The sequence below is a fragment of the Rattus rattus genome, chromosome 8, assembly GCF_011064425.1.
Source record: "Rattus rattus isolate New Zealand chromosome 8, Rrattus_CSIRO_v1, whole genome shotgun sequence".
Classification (NCBI taxonomy): Eukaryota; Metazoa; Chordata; class Mammalia; order Rodentia; family Muridae; genus Rattus; species Rattus rattus.
The window spans coordinates 86,020,758-86,040,804 of NC_046161.1; the positions used below are offsets into that span (position 1 = coordinate 86,020,758).

The 20,047-nt window shown below is 40.8% G+C and overlaps 1 protein-coding gene across 1 annotated transcript; it reads right to left on the reverse strand.

Moving 5' to 3' along the window:
* Positions 1-478: 478 nt before the first annotated feature.
* On the reverse strand, positions 479-19,626 carry Dipk2a (divergent protein kinase domain 2A). Its single transcript, XM_032909896.1, has 3 exons — positions 18,636-19,626; positions 6,400-6,703; positions 479-3,268 (listed from the first exon to the last, which is right to left on the reverse strand). The coding sequence occupies exons 1-3, from the start codon at positions 19,290-19,292 to the stop codon at positions 2,937-2,939; spliced, it is 1,293 nt and encodes a 430-aa protein (XP_032765787.1). The 5' UTR covers positions 19,293-19,626; the 3' UTR covers positions 479-2,936.
* Positions 19,627-20,047: the final 421 nt, after the last annotated feature.

A 20,047-nucleotide genomic window follows, 5' to 3' on the forward strand; every position in this document is an offset into this window, starting at 1 on the left:
TTAGCATCCTGCTCGGTCATGAAGTTGCTCCATCTAACCAGCCTGTGGTACAGAATTCCTGAAGTGGGAGGAGCTATGAAAAACCTTCTGCTTTGGCCATTACTATTCACTTTGGATTGGTTACACTGCAGTTTGGGTGGAAGAGAACAAACATACCTAGCATGTACTCCTGAATCAAAGGGCACAGGTGACTTGTAAAGTAAGCTGAGGCAAGCAGATCTGGATGAAGCGGAGACACACTTGGTAACTCTGAAGTTACTGTCATGGCCATGGACACCATGCAAATTCTCCGATGTACATTTGACATTTCCTAAGCTTTTCCCAGTTCTTAGTAGTAAGAAAAACAAAGCAGGTACCTTATACTCAGCTCACATTCAACTGAGCCAATTTCCAAAAACTAACTAAAGTGAATTAACTAATTTTTTATTTGTTTTTTGCTCAAGAAAAACTTGCAGAGTTGAAGACAGAGTCGGCAAAGTATGGTTCTTAAAGTATTCTTTATTAAGATCATTAAAAGTTGCAGAAAACAACTTTATATTATAAAGGCACAGGGAGACAGTTCTGATAAAATATTCAAATTAAACAGTAACATACAGTACAAAAGACAATTTAAATGCACATACAAACCCCAAATGTTTGATTCAAAAATATTTCACTGCGTCTATTAATGGGCAATGATTAAAAATATAGACTGCTGCTGTATAATAAATATCTGAGTGTGAGCATCTGGATAGCAAAGAGAACAAAATACTTATTGCTTTTCACATACATATTTTTCCCTGTAATTTTAAATTCCTAATTCTTTTACTAGCTTCTCAAACGTCTCCAAAGATAAAAGAAATTCCACATAGTCTCTCATGGTAGTCATACCTGAAGTAGCCATCACTGCCTGGAGAGCCTTACTTCTTGCTCTGTAATCACAACCACAGTCACTCACCAAAAAATATGATGTTTGTGGAACCACAGACAGCTCTCCTGTGAGCTCCAGCGTCCATGTTACGAACGAATAGGTGGAAAATCTAAGGGTGTCCTGTTTTGAAATTCTATACTTTAGCATAGCTCTAAGGAAGCAAAAGGGTATTATTGTTGAATGATTTTTTTCCTATGCCCTTTAAAAGATTTTTTGAGTTTGTAAAAAGTTAGCTTAGCAAGTTCGTCAATGTTTCATTGAGACCTATGCAATATACTGATGTGTAAGAAGAAACACAATGCAACCTGTTTTATAATAGAGATCTCTTACCCTATGTCTTCCCATTTTTAAACTTGGATTCATTTTATTGCTGTCTTCCTCCACTTTGGATTAACAAACTAATTTAAGGTGGTACAAAGAGAATTTACATCACAATAATCAAATAACATGAAAGTGGTATCCTAAATAATGGCATGTCAACTTAAGAAGTACCTATGCTGACACAGTTGACAGTTACTTGACCATGTCACGTTCAGATGGTTTATAGCAGCTACAAATGCACCTGGCATGGGGCTTGAGGATCAACACATATTTGCTAAATGAATGAAAAGGAAAACCTTGGCTTTGGTTGTGCATGTTTTAATCACTTTCTGATTTCAGTAAGTCAGCCCAGAACCCACTGCCCCAAACTTTACTGCAAACAAAAGAAACAACTTCAAACAGAAAAATGTTACCTGTGCTAGTGAGAGCCAACTTTTTACAAAGAACAGCTTTTAAATAGACAAAACTTTTACACAGTATTTGTTAATTTTTCTACTCACATATTTAAATTTGATGTTCTGATATTTAGCAATTGGGTAAAGAAGATCACAATGGGCAGACAAGCTTTACAGTACAAGTTCCTAGTGTATCAGTAAGTAAAAGGTTCTGATGCCTAATTAAATTCCAACAGTGATCACCATATTCATTTTGGAAAAACTACCAATGAATAAAAGAGTCGAAGGTCTTTAAGTTATACATTTTTTAAATATCAGCAGTAGCTCAACTGTCAGCATTAAAGGAACAGGTAGATCTTAATTTAAGAGTGACAGCTAAAATACTGAAGTGGGATAAGAAGGTGACCAATTCTATTTTCAGTCCTAACCATAGGAATGTGTCTTAATATTTCTTTGGCATATGCATTACTATCTTGGACTAGTTAGCATTAAAAACATTGACTTTTATTGTTTCTTCAATCGGTGTAGACTGCTAGTGTATTATTCTTGAAGCCTTTTAGCAAAGGATGCAGTGCCGTTTTGTAGCATATGCTGAACGCCATGTTCAGTGTATACTTATAATTACTGGCATTGAGGGATTTAACTCTTAAATAACCTGAAATGATATTATCATGCAATGGTAAAGCATAGAAGGTTGGGGAGAGGTAAATTATTTACACGATGAAATACTAAGATCTCTGTAAAGACAGTAAACCTGGGAGTCCTGCCCTAACAGTTAAGTATGTACCGCATAGCACTGAATGAAAACTACTTATATTAAAATTTAAATGAACACCTATAGTAACCTGGTTGTGTAAAACTTTTAAAAAATGGGAAATGATTTTACACATCAGAAGGAAAATGTGGCCTATAAAACAGGCCAATCTAACTTGACATTCAAAGTAAATGCAAGAGATTCACAAAATCATGATAGAAATGCGAACTAAGTACCAAGTACCCTTTGATACACAAGCCATGTAACTATCAGACTCCTTTCCAATAGCTTAACAGTATAATCCACTCAGGTATGGGGAGGGGAAAAAGCAGTCAATGGTATCCCAATCTCCAAAGTGAAGAACAGACTTGCAGAAGCATCATGAGAACTTTAATGGACAGTAATGTCTTATTTTGATGGGTGTTAATGTAAGATCTACCAGAAGTTCATCATCCTCTGATGCATACTTCCACACTTTGTTTATTCTAGGCAGTTTTTTGGTGGTTTAGTTTTGCCAGTGCTATTTCAGCAAAGAAAAGGAAAAGATCACTGCTGACTACCTCACATTGTGACTTAACTGTGCTAGATAGCCTCGCAGTTCTTTTGCAGCCTGGAATCGGCCATAGCGCTTCTTGGGGTTGGTGCACTCATCCAGCAAGGCCTCCAGTCGGCCATCTTTGGCAATTTCACTTGGTGGATCATGAAGGAGTCCTCCAGAAGTGCCACGCCAGGTGGCATGTCTAGATAAGAGGTTTTGACAAACAGCATAGTAATTGTGGTCCACAGTGACACGAGCACAAAGGATTTCTTTTGAAAATGATAAGCAAGCTTCCTTGTCACAGTCATCAAACTTGCTTTCATACCATACGTCCCAATTCTCAGGCTTATCTGTGAATGAAAAATCAGAAATGTTTATTTGAAAAACAATTTCCTGCGGTTCTCGAATAGAGTATCCCATTAATTAACAGACCTTTGTCCTGTACTCTTACATATAAAATATACATGGTAAAACTCAAGTGCTTTAATAATTCATAAAATCATCTTTTATTGGGATCTCAAGTAGAAGGGATCAAATAAGGCCCCATTTTTCAGGTTCATCCAGGATTTCCTCTAACACAGAGGATCATAAACCATCACCTAATGCTACAAGACTGGAAAGATCTAGATTTCTGCCTGGAGTGTCAGGCAACTACATAAGAACACCTTATTTTTGATCTTAAAACATAGCAAGTCATATGTAGCAGAGGATGGCCTTGTTGGGCACAATGGGAGGAGAAGCCCTTGGTCCTGCCAAGGCTGGACCCCCTCAGTGTAGGGGAATGTCAGGGTGGGGAGGGAGAACAACCTTATAGAAGGGGGGGGATGGGATGGGGGCTTATACACAGGAAATCGGGAAAGGGAATAATATTTGAAATGTAAATAAAAAATCCAATAAAAAAAAAGAATTAAAAAAAAACAGGGAAAAAAGATAGCAAGTCAAAAAATTAAGGGACAATAGTGTTGACTGTTGTGGCCCATAAGACAGTATCCGCAAAGAGATGCACACAGGGACACTGGTCTGCACCTCTGAGGAAACAGCAGTGTAGCTAGTGTGAGACACATACCAAGAAATAGGTACAAGTGAATCTGGGGGGGAGGAGGAGGGGGAAGAGGAGGAGGAGGAGAACGAGAACAAGAAGAACAAGCAGCAGCAGCAGCAGCAGCAGCAAGCTGTAACTTGCATGTATGAGCACCTACTGCTCAGAAAGAAGGTAACTTTGGGTCAAAGCCAGGAGGGGTCAGAAGGTCATTGCAGGCCTGTGAGATGGCTTAGCAGATAATGCTAAACCTGATGATTCGCATGATGGAAGGTGACTGACAAAAGGGTCTCTAAGTTATCCTGTGGCTCCACACGTACACCATGGCGTACCCACATCACATACATATACCCACAAACACACAAATAAATATAACTTTTTTAAAAGTTACCTCAGTAATTAAAGAAGGTTTAGAAAGAAAAGCCAAATCAAAGAAATATTTGAAACAAAAATTATGACTAAGAGAGCAAAGTGTAAGGTTCTAACTGGATGGCAAGGCAGGAAATACTAACATAATGGAGTGGATGTTTTATAATATGAAATAGCTAGGACATTCAGGAGGGCCTGTCATATGTGTTAAGAAAGAGTAAGCCCTCAGCAGGACTGTGAAGATCATAGAAAATGCAGTGACCATACAGCTGCCTGCCAGCCGCATGAACCAGGCATCACAACTAGGAAATGCTTGAAGGTAACCTAAGAGTGCTCCTATCCCTTACGTCCGGGGTGAGATAAGCTAAGAAAGGAAGATTCTCACCAAGGAGGAGCAACACTTCTTCGGTTTATTTGGTAGAAAAAAGGTCTTACTGCAGCCCAGGCTGGCCTCTAATGCCATATGTATTCTAAACTGGCTTAAAACCTGTGATGCTCCTCTGTTACCTGCTTGAGCGTTGAGATTCGGTTGAGAACATGGTTTCCCTAACATTTCTTTTTCTAGCCAAATTACTTCTAGAATATAGCTTACTTATCCCTCACACTTTGAAGTTCCTATAGTATTTGAATTTCAAAACATTTCCCACACTTAGCCTACCAATCATGCAGAGAGCTCACAAATAAATAGACAGCAAAGTCTGGATGAAGATATAAAATCACTAATGTTAAACTAAGTCAGATCTGCAGTGCTAGTCATCGCCCAAGTTAAAATAAGACAAAACCACCACAATGGGGACCCCAGAAGAAAACAGAACACTCCTTAAAGATCCTGCTGAGAAATAAACCCTTCACAAGAGCAGCTCCAGTTTATGACCTGTAACAGCATGAACTTCCTTTTGCAGTAAGCTAAACAAGGGGGTCTCAATGTTTCTATGCACAGCCTCTGTCTGCTCAAGAAAGGCTTCTACAACTCTGAATATATAGGGATATAAATCAAATATTTGACAATAAGAAACCATTAAACTATTTTGAAACAATTAGTTGATATATAGTTGCAATGTTTACTAAAGAAAGGAAAAACTCATACTGAGGAAATGAATGTTTGTTTATTTTTATGTAAGAATTAACCCTCAGCTGAGTACCTAATATTTTGCAAGACACAAAACAGCATCTTGTTCTTCAGCGCTGGATATTCTTGAGTTTGCAGTAGTCAATGCTGAGAATGTTACTGTGGATAGGCACCTGCCAGAAACTGGGAGAATTGCCTTTAGAGCTAATCATTCTGTCCTAATACCAAACGAAAGTTGATTTTTTTTTTAATGAAAACTTATCCAGCAACTAAAAGAATGATTTTTAATATCAACTATTCCTACATAATACAATCTAAAAATCACTTATTTGATATTTACATGCCAAGGAATGATTGTAGGAAAATATCAAGTTTTCTATGGTCCAACATTTGTAGAGCTTATACAAATAGTTTGCAATCGATGAGGCCCAGCAGTCTGCAATCTGTGCAGAGGTGATCCAGGGAGCAGTGACTGATGATGTATGGGGTAGCGGTGAGCTCTGTGCTTTCGAACTCTAGGCTGCAGAAGCTACATGACACAGCACAAGCAACCGCTGGCATAAATACTCCACATTCGTTATTTACTTGCGTTTGAATTCATTTTTGCTGGTTGCACAATTTAGAATTCTTTGACTGCTACCAAATTTTTCCCCAACCCCCACATTTGGTTACGTAACCCCTTTTGATGTTGTGACCCAGTTTAATAAGCTGTGTCCCAAACTACAAAGCACAGTATGGCAAAAGATATGCATGCATGTACACATACCGCCAGACTCCACACACACAGGGATGAGTGGGCTGTATTCATTAAATACAGAGACTTTGCCAAATATAGAGAAAACTCTAATTAGAAGTATAACAAATATTTGCTGACCCTGGCTGTACAAAATTTAAAAATAAGATACAAGTTTGTCATCTTAAGAAGAGGATTAAGATTTTATTATAAATGTAACATTTAAAAATAGAAAATGTGCAAAAGATAAATCTGAAAATTATATACTTACTTTGTCTAATTAATCTTTTGTCGGCAACTAAAACATTTTCAGCATCCACAATGATTACCTTCCCATCTCTTGGACCAACTGCAAAATTGTCAAAGCTGACGTCCAGGAGGTAGAGTGCAAATTCAAAGTCATTGTTTGTAAGCTGCTCTGCTATTTCCATTAACTGCCAAGCAAGGTCAACTCTTTTCTCCCATGGTGCATTAAAATAACTCCACAGTTCTTCTCCAACGTAATTTACAGCCACCATTCTTCCACAAGCTCCGAGATACTTTGCAAATGGCCAACCTTCATCAGATGGAAAACTCTACAAAAGAATTATCTAATATTATGATACAGTCTGAAGACGTTGCCTTAAGTACCTCTCCCTAGATGAGGTCAGTGGGGATTCCTACTAGGTACAGTTCACCAGTATAAACTTCACCTTCCTCCTCACTCATACCATTACATTACCACAGGCATGAAAGAATGGGAAAAACTTTGTACCTGAAATCTGTGACCTACTTTTCAATATCCCAGAAACCAATTTATCAACACAAGGTAAGAGACACTGTCTTTATTACCAATTCTAAAAACATTTATGCTTTCCTATCTTTTTTATTTCTACACATGCAAGCAATCAATGGTTTCCTTTGACTAGATAGTCCTGAAAAATACATTAACGAGTAATTATGTACCCAGTTAGGCACTGTGCTATGTGGGCAATGAGGATGAATTATAGAGGCTTTGTTTAGCTACAGGCTTTTATTTTAGAATAACAGACACTGAACAAATCGTATGGTGTTTGTAACTATACTAAAGTTTGTTCACTCCAAGAGGCCCTAACCAATCCAGAAGCACTCAAGACCATGCTGGGAAGGATTCTTGGCCCTTTGACAATAATATCCAGGTCTGGGAAAGAATACGCTGGTCTCAGCACGGCCAACATTCTGAGCATCCATGACTTGGGTTAGGCTTGTTTTAACCTTTTCCCCCTGCTCCAGCCTCAAAATTAATTTTTTCACACTAGTGAGGTTTTCTAATGGGCTTTTCAAAAAGTAATGTCTTTATAACCATAAACAAGTCATTTTGAACTTAATTATCACCTAGATCTGCCCATGATCCCATGCTGAGATCCAATCAGGGCCCTGTGCACGTCAGGCTTTACAAATGAGCAACACCCCTGCCCATCAAAGATACTTTCTACCACCAGCATATGCTGCGACAAAAGTGAACTCTGGAGAAAAACAAAAGATGGTTAAGAGTTAATTAGTAGTTTCATGTGTAAGGTTACAAGGCCAGAAGTTCGTGCCAGTCTTGTACTTCTTAGCTGAAAAAAAAATTATGAAATGATACTTAAACCAGCATTAAAGGAGTGGAGGTAAACCAGGAAGACAGCAAATAGAACCTTAAAACCCTCCAGAGAACCAACTTCCATTGTCAAACTCTGACTAATCTACATACACTTGAAGAGCAGAGCCTTCCTTCTTTAAAAAACAAAACACAGCAAAAACTAAAAAACCAAAAGCAATGCTAATTTTGCCTCGACTTTTAATTTAATTTAAAGCTTATTTTAAAGTCCTTGTGCTAGAAGAGAAACATCTAGAACTGCTTCTACTAGAGCTACATCGACTTTGAACCTCCTTTAGTCTAGATATACACAACAATTGTACTTGGCAGATACAACTTTTACTTCTAAGTATTCTATGACAAAATACTAATTATATGAAAAGATATCGTGGATCTTAAATACAGTAAATTAATGGATTCACTCTGGGGCAGAGACAACAGCTACTTAGTCTTTAGAAATTATAGGCAAATGTGGTTTTAATCCTTAACGATATTTTTATTTCTCTTGGACACTGAGTAAAGTGACAGGCGTTCGCTCGGATGAAACATGCAGTGCAGAAACTGCTCACAAACCACACACTGCTTCAACTTTCCTCTCAATTTAAAATATCTCATGACCTTGACATTTCTGTTAGACAAATGGCTACAAACAGACTTGGCTATTTACAAAAAGTGTGAACGTATAAAAGATCCTGACGTAAAAATGGAACACTGAAAGTTTAGGAAGTGTGTGGCATCACATTATTTTATCATGTAAGAAGACAGACAAAACCACCTCCATACAGCGTATTATTCACACGCCATATTGTAGAACAGACACAAGCATATCTTTGTGAAAATAAAATGGTCTTTGACAAGAGAGAAGGGATCCCTGCCAACATCTGCACATGTATAAATGCCTCCTTGTTTTTGGAGTCTTTCCAACTGGCAAACGACAGTCAAATGTACACTTCATTACCCATGCCCCTCATAGAGGAGGGTAAAATACATGAACAAACGTCATATTGAACAACTTTGATATTAGCATTGTGACTGCTCGTGATTTTTAACTGACATCTTATGCCTCGTTTTAAGAGACAATTCTTTCACATAGCTTGCTACCTACTCTTTTGGAAGAGCTTTAATCACTGAAGTCACATCATTTGCTTATAAGACAGTATTATTTCATTGTATAATCAAAGAACTTTTCATTTATGAGAACTGAATTTTATTAAACATACTGTAGTACAAAAAAATAAAAAATTAAAAAATAGCTCAGAGTTGGAAGCCAACTTTAAAACAACCCTGGCTTACAACCAGAACACCATAGCCAACCAGAATTTGACAGTCATTTTGAGTTCATTAGAGCTTAGATTTGTTAAATATAAAGTAATATTGAAAAATGGGTATTTTTTTCTTATTGGCAAACTCCTACAAATATAAAATACAGTAGCTGGAATTAAAAAGTTTATTATAGAGGCCTAGGTGCCCTTACTTAAAACAAAAATCTGAAGACCAGATATTCAAACTATCTAAAACCAAAGAGTTTCATTTAATCTGAAATATGCAATTATTTTATTTAATTATTTACTCTTTACAATCGAAAAATGTGCAAGTGCTTCCAAAAAGAAGGAGAATTTTCAGACTCAGAACAGTACCAACAGCAAATGGAGCAGGGCCTCTCGACTTTTTATAAATGTTTGTAAATTATTGCATGTACAAAATATAGACTATCAATGTTATAAAAGTAAAGACTGCATAAAGGTACAAGACAGTTGTAAATCAACATATTTGCTTTTCCACTAATGAACTTTAAAACTTAAATTAGCGACAGCACAAAAACAACTCTGGAATATTAATGTAAACATAAGAATTATTTTTATAAAGCACATGGTGCAATGACAGAACACTTATACATTATGTGTGAGGCCCTGGAAATGATTGAGATCCACAAAGACAGAGATTAATTAAAATAGTTAATCTAAGCATGATTAACTGCTAGGATCTAAATATTGTACATGCCTTCAATTTTAACTTGAAAAATAAAATGTTTTGGTCTTGAAGTATAATACAAACTATCGCATCTGAGAATTTTGTTTATTCTTGGACAATAAAACCGTAAGTTCACAAAACTTAAGTGACGTCAGTAAGAGCACTAGGTGCACGGACACTGTCTAAATGCCAGACATTTACCCAGGTCACCTTCTACTACACAAAAACAAAACAGGAGAAAAAAAAAAAGACCATGGAGCCCACACATAAAGGTTATGGGTAAGACTGTAATGCAGATATGTTACACCTTCTGTAACATACAGTCTTCAACGGAACTCCTACACTAAAAGGAAAGTATTACACAGCACATTAGAATAATGGGTTTGAAATTATAAGGCAAGACAAAGATCTCAATCTCTACCTCTCAAGACCAGAACCCAGTTCTCCCCACTCCATACTCAGTCAAGCTACTTCTCTCATGTGCTACAACTTCTCGGGCGTTCGTTTTCACTAGGTTACCACACCTGGGCTGCTCTTAGCACATCCACTGTCAATCAGTCTACTGAACACTTACCATTTAGAGAACATGGAGGGCGAATAGCCTACATTACTCTGGATCCTAACATCTGCTTGAGGAATGCTGCTCTGTGCTAACAGCACAGGTTATGTAGTTACCTTTATAAAATCAGAGAAAATTCTGAAACCGTGGAATATTGAACTGAAAATTAATAGCAGTCTGCTTTGAATTTATCTTGACTACTGCAAAAGAACCATAGCTGGCCTGACTTTGCCTTTCATTACCCCTGGACTTTATGGCGATTAACACTGTGCTAATAAGTTAGACTTATAATACACAGAACCAACTCAACATATTTGAATCCTTTTGTCTTTTTACTGAACACAGTGATTTTTTATTTTTGGTAATAAGTGGTTAATGAAGCATTTGGAATTCATATTTAGAAGGTGTTATTCATAGATGTTTTCTATCAAGAAAGTAAGCGCATTTCTGGATGAATACGTAGATTTGGGGAAGCAGACCTTTAGAAAGTTTGTTAAATTCAGAGAGTACATAGGCCTTTCCCCTTTGGTTCTGGACCTGCCTAATGAAAACAATAATATAAATATCATTCCAGTTTTACAGAGGAAGGAAACAGATCTCAAAGGACTTACTATTTTCCTGTAAATGACATAAGACTAACGGAACAAAATAGAGCCAACTTATAAAGGCTGGTGCTCTACTGTCTTTTACTCCTACGTAACCAATATTAGTTTTATATACTAAAATTTAATTACTCAAATATTTGTCATAGAAGAATACTAGCAATCTTTTGAAAGGTATATAACTTCAATTCATGAGAAAATATCAAATAAACACATGAGAAATGTGTTACCACTTAGGATTTTTTAAAGGAGATTCCTAATAAACTAACTTTAAAAAGTCTATCACTCACCAAAATATACAACATAAAATGCCCATAGTTCTTCTATAACTGGGATTCTGCGCACACAAAATTTAAACTTGAGAACATTTGAGAAAAGTACACAAAATTTAAACTTGAGAACATTTGAAGAAAGCAAATGTTATAAGGAGTGCCTGAATGTTTAAAGGTTTAATTTCAATCTTAGAATTATTTTAAAAGCCCAAATCTGAATGAAATCCCAGTGTGGCAATACATGTTGTAACAGCTGTTCATACAGATTAGTCAACTGTGCTGTGTTGGTGACAGACTAATGTGTTCACAGTTTTGTGAACTGTCTAGAGAGGGAATACAGTAAAGTTACTAGGAAGATTTAATAGTTACCTAATTTCTACTAGAATTTCTGTGAGATCTTAACTTCTTAATTTAAAGTGGGAAGTAGCAGCCAAAAATTTATCACAAATATAGCAGACACCTAAAACCTCAAGATATTTTAGGTCTCAGGATACGCCTCATTTATTATCATGAAATCATTTTCTGAATGTCACTTTCCACCTGCCTCAAATTCCAACATTAACCAATGCTTTGAAAATAGCAAGGTTGTGTTAACTGAACATCATGCCAAATGGCTGTAAGCAAAATAGAAAACCAATGTCACATACATTAACAAAACCTACCTAAATTAAATAGAAATAAGTCATCTTGTAGGACAGATTTTACACACACACACACACACACACACACACACACACACACACACACACACACACACACACACACACACGCAGCCAAAACTCACTTGGCAAAGCTTTATGCAAAAATGTACTAACCTCAACAGATCCTTTCTTATCTACTCTACAAACAGCAACTGTTACCCACATTTCTAACTTGAATGTGTAAGTACAAACATTTGTTACCAATTAAAAAAAAACATTAAAAGAAATAAAGGCGAGCTCTTTAGGGCCTGATAACCTAAGAACGTGATCTTACTTTCTTCAGTCAACACAGTGCTGGCTTCCTTGGTTCCAAACACAACTCTTCTCAAGGACAGTGAAGCATCTGCCAACAGCAGTGTCTCCCACCATTAAATAAATGCCAGGCGCTATTTCACAGAGATTAATATTCTGATGGTCGAAACCCAAGTTCCCCCGCCCATTTCTTCTGTGTGCTTTCTTACAATAGAGTCTAACAGTAGACTCTTAAGATTTCTTTTACTTCTCTTTACATCTTAACCCAACAAGTCTTAGAAGTTACTTTCCTTAAATTCATTCTCCAAAACTACTTTTAATTCTCCACTGCTTTGAAATAAACTCTGAGCTCACCCAGCCTGAGTACCCTGTGTCTTATGCTCAACTAGCCTTCCCTATTCCCAGGCAAGAGGACTCTCACCTGAGCCCCTCCCGGATTTTTTTCCACCAGAGAGTTTCCCTGACCTCTTCATTGAATGTTAACATTCAAAATTGTCTTGTTCTCGTGTGCCACCCATTCTTAAAACTGAAGCTGTGCAAACTGTATCCTGAACTGTCACCTCTGCTGTAACCCAAAGGTGGTATACAACGGTGGCTGGCAGCATCCAGCAATGGCATAGTAACTCTGACGTCACTTCTGTTTTACATCATTCAGCAATGTCATGTACTGGATAAACTTTATCAAGAAAAATAATTTGTTTTGTATTTATGATATTTATTCTACTTCATTTAACTCATATGTGACAAATGCCTAACCCCCTTTAAATGATTGTCCCCAGTAAACTAGAACCTGAAGTTAAGAGCTATGTAGATACGTAGGGTACGTGTGTGTGTGTGTGTGTGTGTGTGTGTGTGTGTGTGTGTGTAAGACATAATCAGCACAATATACTAAAGGTAAATAATCTTTCAACTACTATAGCTGTCTGAAAATGAGAAAGCTTGCAAGAATACATTGTAAGGATTTCATGTTTATGAATTGCAGACATTTTACATATCATTGCATATGCTCCATGTCTTTTCATCTTTAAGCAATCCTGACCAGTAAGCACTGACATCCTCAGTCTGTAAATTAAACCTCAGGGCTCAGACACTTGGGTGATTTCCCCACATGTCATCGTCGAATAAATTCATGTCATTGCAGAATATAAATGAGCACAATCTGAGCAAAGACCCCACCTTTCTACCTCCAAACACGCAAAATCTCACCCCTTTAGTATTCTATCCCCTTTGCCCTCTCCCAACCCTCAAATGAGACATCTAATTTGTATAATAACTTTCATTGTAACTGGTGTGTGTGTGTGTGTGTGTGTGTGTGTGTATGCACCCAGAGTAGTCTCTCTAATCTTTTAGTGCAAATACCTTACAAGACAGTTTGCCAAATGAATAAACAAAATTCAATTATTTTGACTGCACATCTAATAAGCTCTTTAGTATTTCAGATAACTTCTTTACAACTTATAAATTGGATAAATAATTTTAATATATAATTTTACCTTTTTTATTAATCATTTTATTCATTTACATTTCCAATGATATCCCCCTTCTCGGTTACCCCTCCACAACCTCCGCCCCACACCCCCACCCCCGCCTTTAAAACTTTCTAAAGACCAGGCTTGGTGACACATGGCCTGAAGTCCTAGAACTTGGGAAGTAGGACAGGAAGATCAACAGTTCACGGCCAAACCTAAACTTTCCAGGGTTTATAATTAGGGTGGATAATTACCCCCACCTTTGAGTCATTTCACAATGGTTTCAAATTCACCACAGACGTAAGGAATGAAGTCTTTACATCCTCCAGGCCACTATTATTAGTTCACTATACAGAGGAATGGAAGGTACAGGAATAAAAGTCAGCAATCTGTGAAAACTCAGTAGCAATCAATGACAGTAACAGGTCAGAGCAGTCACAAGGTTAAAAACAAAACAAAACAAAAAAGCAAAAGCCAATCTTACAATCTTCTGAAAAACTGGCCACCCAAGACCAGAAAGTCCAGCACAGGAAAAAGAACAATCAGCAGCAAAGACAAAAAGATCACTATTTCCAGCAACAAGGGTAAGGCAGACTAATCCCCCATGCAGTGGACATATGAAGGCATGCTTCCTTACGGATGTCTGTTTCATTGGTTTTCCTAAATAAATAAATAAAAATGCCCCTTCATTTTCGGACCCGAGGTATACAAAACTGTTTCTGTTATGTTCATTTATATTTTCATGAGATTTAGTCAAGTGTCAAACATGTTAATGAAACCACAAATGTAAGCACACACACACACACACACACACACACACACACACACACACACATGCACACACACAGAGCGTAAGAACTGAAGATTGACAAGTGCTCTCCTCTGCCCTGCAGGGTGTGTGATCACAGCTGCAGTCCTAGCACTGGAGGCTGAAGCAGGAAGACTGAGCTGAGCACCAAAAGAAAACAAAGCCCACCTCTCTGTGTGCGCAGGAATGCATTTATTAAACCTCTCTGAGTGCGCAAGAATGCATTTATTAAACCTCTCTGTGTGCGCAGGAATGCATTTATTAAACCCGCTGCCAGAGGGAGAACCTGAAGGAGCCACAGCCCTGCCTGCCTCAAACTTCCAAGGAGGCGAAAACATCCATTCTGGGAAGCACTGCTGAACAAGGTGCTTGCCTCTTATTTTTCTCCTCCTTAACAGGACTTTTGTTTTGAAATCTGAGTACATGTGTGTAAAATTTAAATATAAGAAAAGCTTGAAAGATTGTTTGATCTGACCTCACATGCACACCCTAGCAGAGACCTAGCACCCCAGTCCACTCCTCTTTTAGACAAGATCAATTAAATCTATCAGTTAGAGCTAAACGACAGCAACAAAGAAAAACAATTGCTCAAATCAAGAATGAGAACCCTACCACTCCAAACAGGGCAGAATCAAAGGAACTAATTCAATTTGGGAGAAAAGAAAGTTATTCCATTAAAAAGAATGTTTATCAACTTATCTCAACGTTTATCTTATCTCAGTGGTCATAATCCTTATTGTCTATTTCAAAAAGTTCTTTCTAGCAAGGCACCAAGAAGTACATCATCCTGAACTCAGGCTGCTACTGAGGCGAAAGCACTACTCAGCGCTCTCTGCAAACTTCCATTGGCTCTGCCACAGCGGATGAGATCAGTCTAGCCAAGGTTCAGTTCACAGTCTGTCAGCAGCCACACTCTGTGTGTTTCCGGAAGCTGACCAAATGTCCTAGGTGATTACAGTCACCCTCTGTCCATATGCTTGCATTTATTCTGTTTACCGTGCGTCAAACCCCACCAAACGCCCTGTATATAATAATATTTTGCCTTTCACAAGTAAAAGAAAAGCTTAAAAGTCACAGCTTGAACAATGGTAATTGCATACTATAAAAACTAAGTCCTAAAGCCATGATACAGAAAATGTAAGGCAAATACAGTTTTACCAATATAATATAGTTAAACAAATTCTTGGCTCTCCCCCCCCCCCCAAACAACCAAGGGCTTTCTTTTCTTCACTTGCCAGCGCTTCTGGGTCAGTCACAGATGGAGGCTGCGATTCGGGATCTCCAGACACTCCGCATCCTGACCTCACCCCTTTTCAAGAACAGGTAGTAAGCACAGGCACCCGCAGAGACATTACCTTCCAATGTTCTACTTCCATTTCTAATGACCCAAGATTGTTATACACACAGAAAACCCAGCAAACCCCACTCCAGGTACTGCCCACCCCCCATGAGGGCCTGCTGGGCATGAGAATACGCCTGTTGATGAGTAAAAATGTGGAGGATGAAGGTTTCTGACACGATGAAGGTCCTGTCTATTGCAGAACAGCTCTCCTGGAAGCTTCATAACTGCTAAGACCATTAAGCAACAGAAGGGCCGCACTATCTTTCAGCATCACACTGGAACAAGACAGCACAGTTACAGGGAAAGTGTGTGTATTTGTGTGTGTGTGTGTGTGTGTGTGTGTGTGTGTGTGTGTGTGTGTGTGTGTTACAGACCACACCTTCCACTTTGGTTCAGACCAAAACAGAGACTTTATCTTTTACTGTTTCTTACCATCTAAGAGCTAATGAGTTAAACTGATCTGTATTTTCATTTGTTTCACAAGTACCTTAAAAAGAGGGGATTTTTAAGTAATTGAGTAATTACTTAAAAGCATCATTACTCTGCTACTTTTGTGAAGAACAGTTTGATAATGTACGTTCAAGGGTTTTTTTTTTTTTCCCCCTAAAATTTTTAGACAATAGAAAATTTAAAAAAATCTAGTTTGTCATCATCCAGCTTCCAAAAATTCGTTAGGTGGCTCCCTCTCCTGGAAAGAAGTGAAAGGTGAGTTCAGCTCTGAGTTGTAAAGCACTGGTTCCTTACTTTAAAACTCTATGAAGCAAAAGTAAAGAAGCAAATGCGAGTGACCTTTCTATTAGTACCAAGACAGCTGGCTTTATAGAAACCGTGCCACCAAATGTACAGTTTGCACGGCTAACGAGTAGTGCACAAGATCACCATATAAAAGCAGTACTCTTCGTTACACATGCGGGTATGTTTTCAACTAGTTCTCAGTCACACCACTCATACTCTCAAGTTCACTACCAAAGATCAAATGTTTCTATAAGGGAAGCAGCTACTCCAGGAGGATTTTAGGTTAAGCTCCACCTCCTCAGGTTTAAAAAAAAAAAAAAAAAGCACTGTTGTATGGGTAGTAAAACTCCAAAAAGTGTGTTTAACAAATATGTGGCATGAAAGCTTAGGTATTACCCCTGGGAGCTGGGCGGTCTAAATTAAAGATGCAGTTTACAAATGCCACACTCTAGTAAACATTTTCTCACAGACATTTATTTATCCTGTACTCCATGTAATCATCCACCCAGAGCAATTTTGGCATTAGGTTTCAAATAAAGTGAGGAAAATGTAAAGTCACGAACACATTTGACTATCTCAATTGCAAAACAGGCTGAGAATGCCAAGCAAGGCAAGATACAAAAGCTCGCAGTGAGAGACAGCTTTGCTGTGAGGACGCTGCATAACAAAGTTTCTCAAGTTCAGAAGCCTATGTTTTTAAAGAAGCAAACACAATGTTTAATCTTAATATTAGTTGTTCCTAATACATCAATACCTAGAATCAATCCTATAAAAAATTGTTCCATAGGTACTCAGTATTTTAAATGCAAAAACTGTATATACCTTAAGTTAGGTGCTAAATTTTGGACCCCCCCTCCCCCAAGAGATTTTGACTTGGACTACAGTCAACTACACTGCTAAGTGCTGTCCAGGGACCGACCTAGCTGATATAAATACAGCTTGGAGGGGTGGGGACTGGGGACTGGGGTCGTATTTAAGGACTCAACCTTTAGAGACTCACTAATCTAGAAACTAATGAATAAAATAATCCTCCATGGTAGGCTGAACTGAATTTTACACTGATCAGAGATAAAACAGCATTTATTAAACAACCTGAACTTTAAAATTGACCCTTCACATACATCTTAACCGCAACTTGAAATTTTACTATGGTTCACATTAACTTCATCTGACCAAATATTCGCGCTAAGAATAGTTGGCTGAACTAATCAAGACTAGTTTCTCTTGACTAAGACGCAGAAAACTTGAAAGAAAAAGCAAGCCACAAATAGAGTACATTCCTATTCATAGTTTAATAAACAACAGAAACAAGGGCCAAACCCTCTGGCCATTAGTGACATTCTTAGTGGAGAAAGGGCGTGAACTATACAAACAATTACTTGGGGTTAATTTAAAATCACTTTCCCTAGTACTTGACGTGTAAAACAGGTAACTTTTCTTGCAGCCAAGAGAGATCACACCCCTACTGGACAATCACTGCCCAAGGACACAGCACTTTAGCCGGAGGGGGGTGGGCGGAGGCGTGTAGAAACACTAATTACTCCAAAGATAAACCGAATTTTTCTCTTATCTTTTTTCCTGAGGCCATCAGTAAAAAGATTCCATTCTATGCTCCTAAAAGGTACATTTTCGGAATTAAGTCAAAAGAGAGCAAATAAATCTGTTGGGCTAGAGGCTAGCACCTTTATTCTTCGATCCTAGCTCTGACCTAAAAACACTTTAATTCCTTCCTTAACCGGATTACCATATGACTAGGGCAGGTCACAGGATCAGGAATGCAAAAGTCCTGTCTTGGCCTTTAGCCTTCCCAGACCAAATCCAACACTTTTCCCCCATTCCCTAGCTTCTAACTCCACGCAAAACACGAGTCACGAATTAGCTCCCTTCACTTACCACCACCCCACTCTCTGATCTCATCTTTCCTACCTGGTCCCAGAACTAGCTGACTAACAGGGAGTTGATCTAAGAAACAAAACAAAGACAGACTCTGGGAAGTTAGGCAAGCCCGGCGGGACAGCAAAGGAAGTGCGCCCGCGGTGCCCTAGACCTCGGAAAGGGGAACAAGGGCTCGCGATCGCACTGGCACTGGCATCCAGACTGAGACAGGAGGGAGGGCGGAAGGGAACTCGCGAAGAGGCATTTTGGGAGAGTTGGGGACGCACTCCCTCTGGCGTTGAAGAGCCCCGCGCCCGCACCTACCTGTAGCACCAGCGGCTCGGGGTTGAAGGCCAGGGTGAGCAGCAGCTGCATGCGCTCCGAGTCCTTGAGGTTGCGCAGCAGGAAACTGCCCGAGTCCTTGGTCTCGGCGTAGCGGCGCACCAGGCGGTCCAGCAAGCGCTGCGAGGGGCAGTGCACCAGGTCTGACCAACCCTCCACCGCCTCCGGCGTGAGCAGCCGCACGTCGCCGTTGAGACGCGCGAACTCGGTGCGGGGCATGGCCTGGAGCAGGTCGCAGCGCGGCCGGCCGGTGGCCCGCTTGCAGATGCTCTGGTCGAGCTGCGCCAGCTCGCGCTGCGAACCCAGGCGCTTGAGCACCACGCGCCGGCGGCCGCCCTCGCGGGGCTCGCCGTACTGCGCGAAGTACACGTTCTTCACGTTGAGGAAGTCCAGCAGGCGCAGGCGGCCCCACGTCTCGAAGCCCACCTGGCCGTTGAGGAAACGGCGGCACCAGCTCGTGCCGAAGCACGCCGGGCACTTATTGAGCTGCAGGAAACGCCGGTCGGCGAGCTCGTTGCGCTGCCAAGAGGCGAGCAGCGACGGCGAGTGCAGCAGCATCAGCACCAACAGGCTGCCGAGCGCCGCCAGCTTCAGTGCACGGGACAGGCGGCCCAGCTTCAGGGGCACCAGGCGCCACATCCCGCCCGCGCGCGGCAGTGGCCGGGGCCGGGGCGGGCGAGCGCACCCCGGGCCGCCCCACGGCGCCGAGGCCCGCGGCGCAGACGGAGGGCGGCAGCGAAGGAGCCCGAGAACGGGCTGCGCCGGCCAAGCGCGGCGACTTCCCGATCGGCTGTCTCCACAACTCCCGGCGCCCTCCTCCGAGCTCCCCGCCCTCCGACTCCGCGGGCGCCGCCTCCTTGCCCGCCAAGTTATAGAGGCGCGGAGGGGAGGGGGAGGGAGCGCGGGACCCGCGGTCGCGCGCACGCGCACTCTCGCCCGGGACGCTTGAGCTGCGCCTGCTGGTCCCGGGCGAGCAGCGCGCGCGGGGGCGAGTGGGGAGTCCGGGCGCCTCTCACTCCAGAAGCTACGGTGTGAGGAGGGGGAGGAGAGGATGCGGCGGGCCCCACGCGCGGGCACGCCCGAGAGCGAGGGGCGGGGCCGGGGGCGGGGCGAGCGCGTCCCCGGGAAGCGTCAGCGCGAGCTCGCGGGGAAGGTGGGTGGAGGGTGGGCCCAGGAGGGCGGAGCCAACTGGCTCTGCCACCCCAGACCTTCAGTAACGGTTACTCTGGTGTGACTGTGGGGCTTCCCAGGCGCGCCGGGGGCCTTTGTGGAAAGGTCATTCGAAGGGAGAGGGCGGAGAGAAGTGCGTAGCGGGAGGAGAGCGGCCCATCCCGGGAGCGGGAGGAGGCGGGACCGAAGCCTGGGGGCGGGGCTGGAGTGGGGCGGGGCCCACG

Excerpts from the sequence above, each read along its gene's own strand:
- Dipk2a (XM_032909896.1), bottom strand. The coding sequence starts at position 19,292 with ATGTGGCGCCTGGTGCCCCTGAAGCTGGGCCGCCTGTCCCGTGCACTG. Across the intron at positions 6,704-18,635 it reads CCGAGCCGCTGGTGCTACAG|AGTTTTCCATCTGATGAAGG; the intron begins GTAGGTGCGGGC and ends ATTCTTTTGTAG. Across the intron at positions 3,269-6,399 it reads CAAAAGATTAATTAGACAAA|ATAAGCCTGAGAATTGGGAC; the intron begins GTAAGTATATAA and ends TTTCATTCACAG.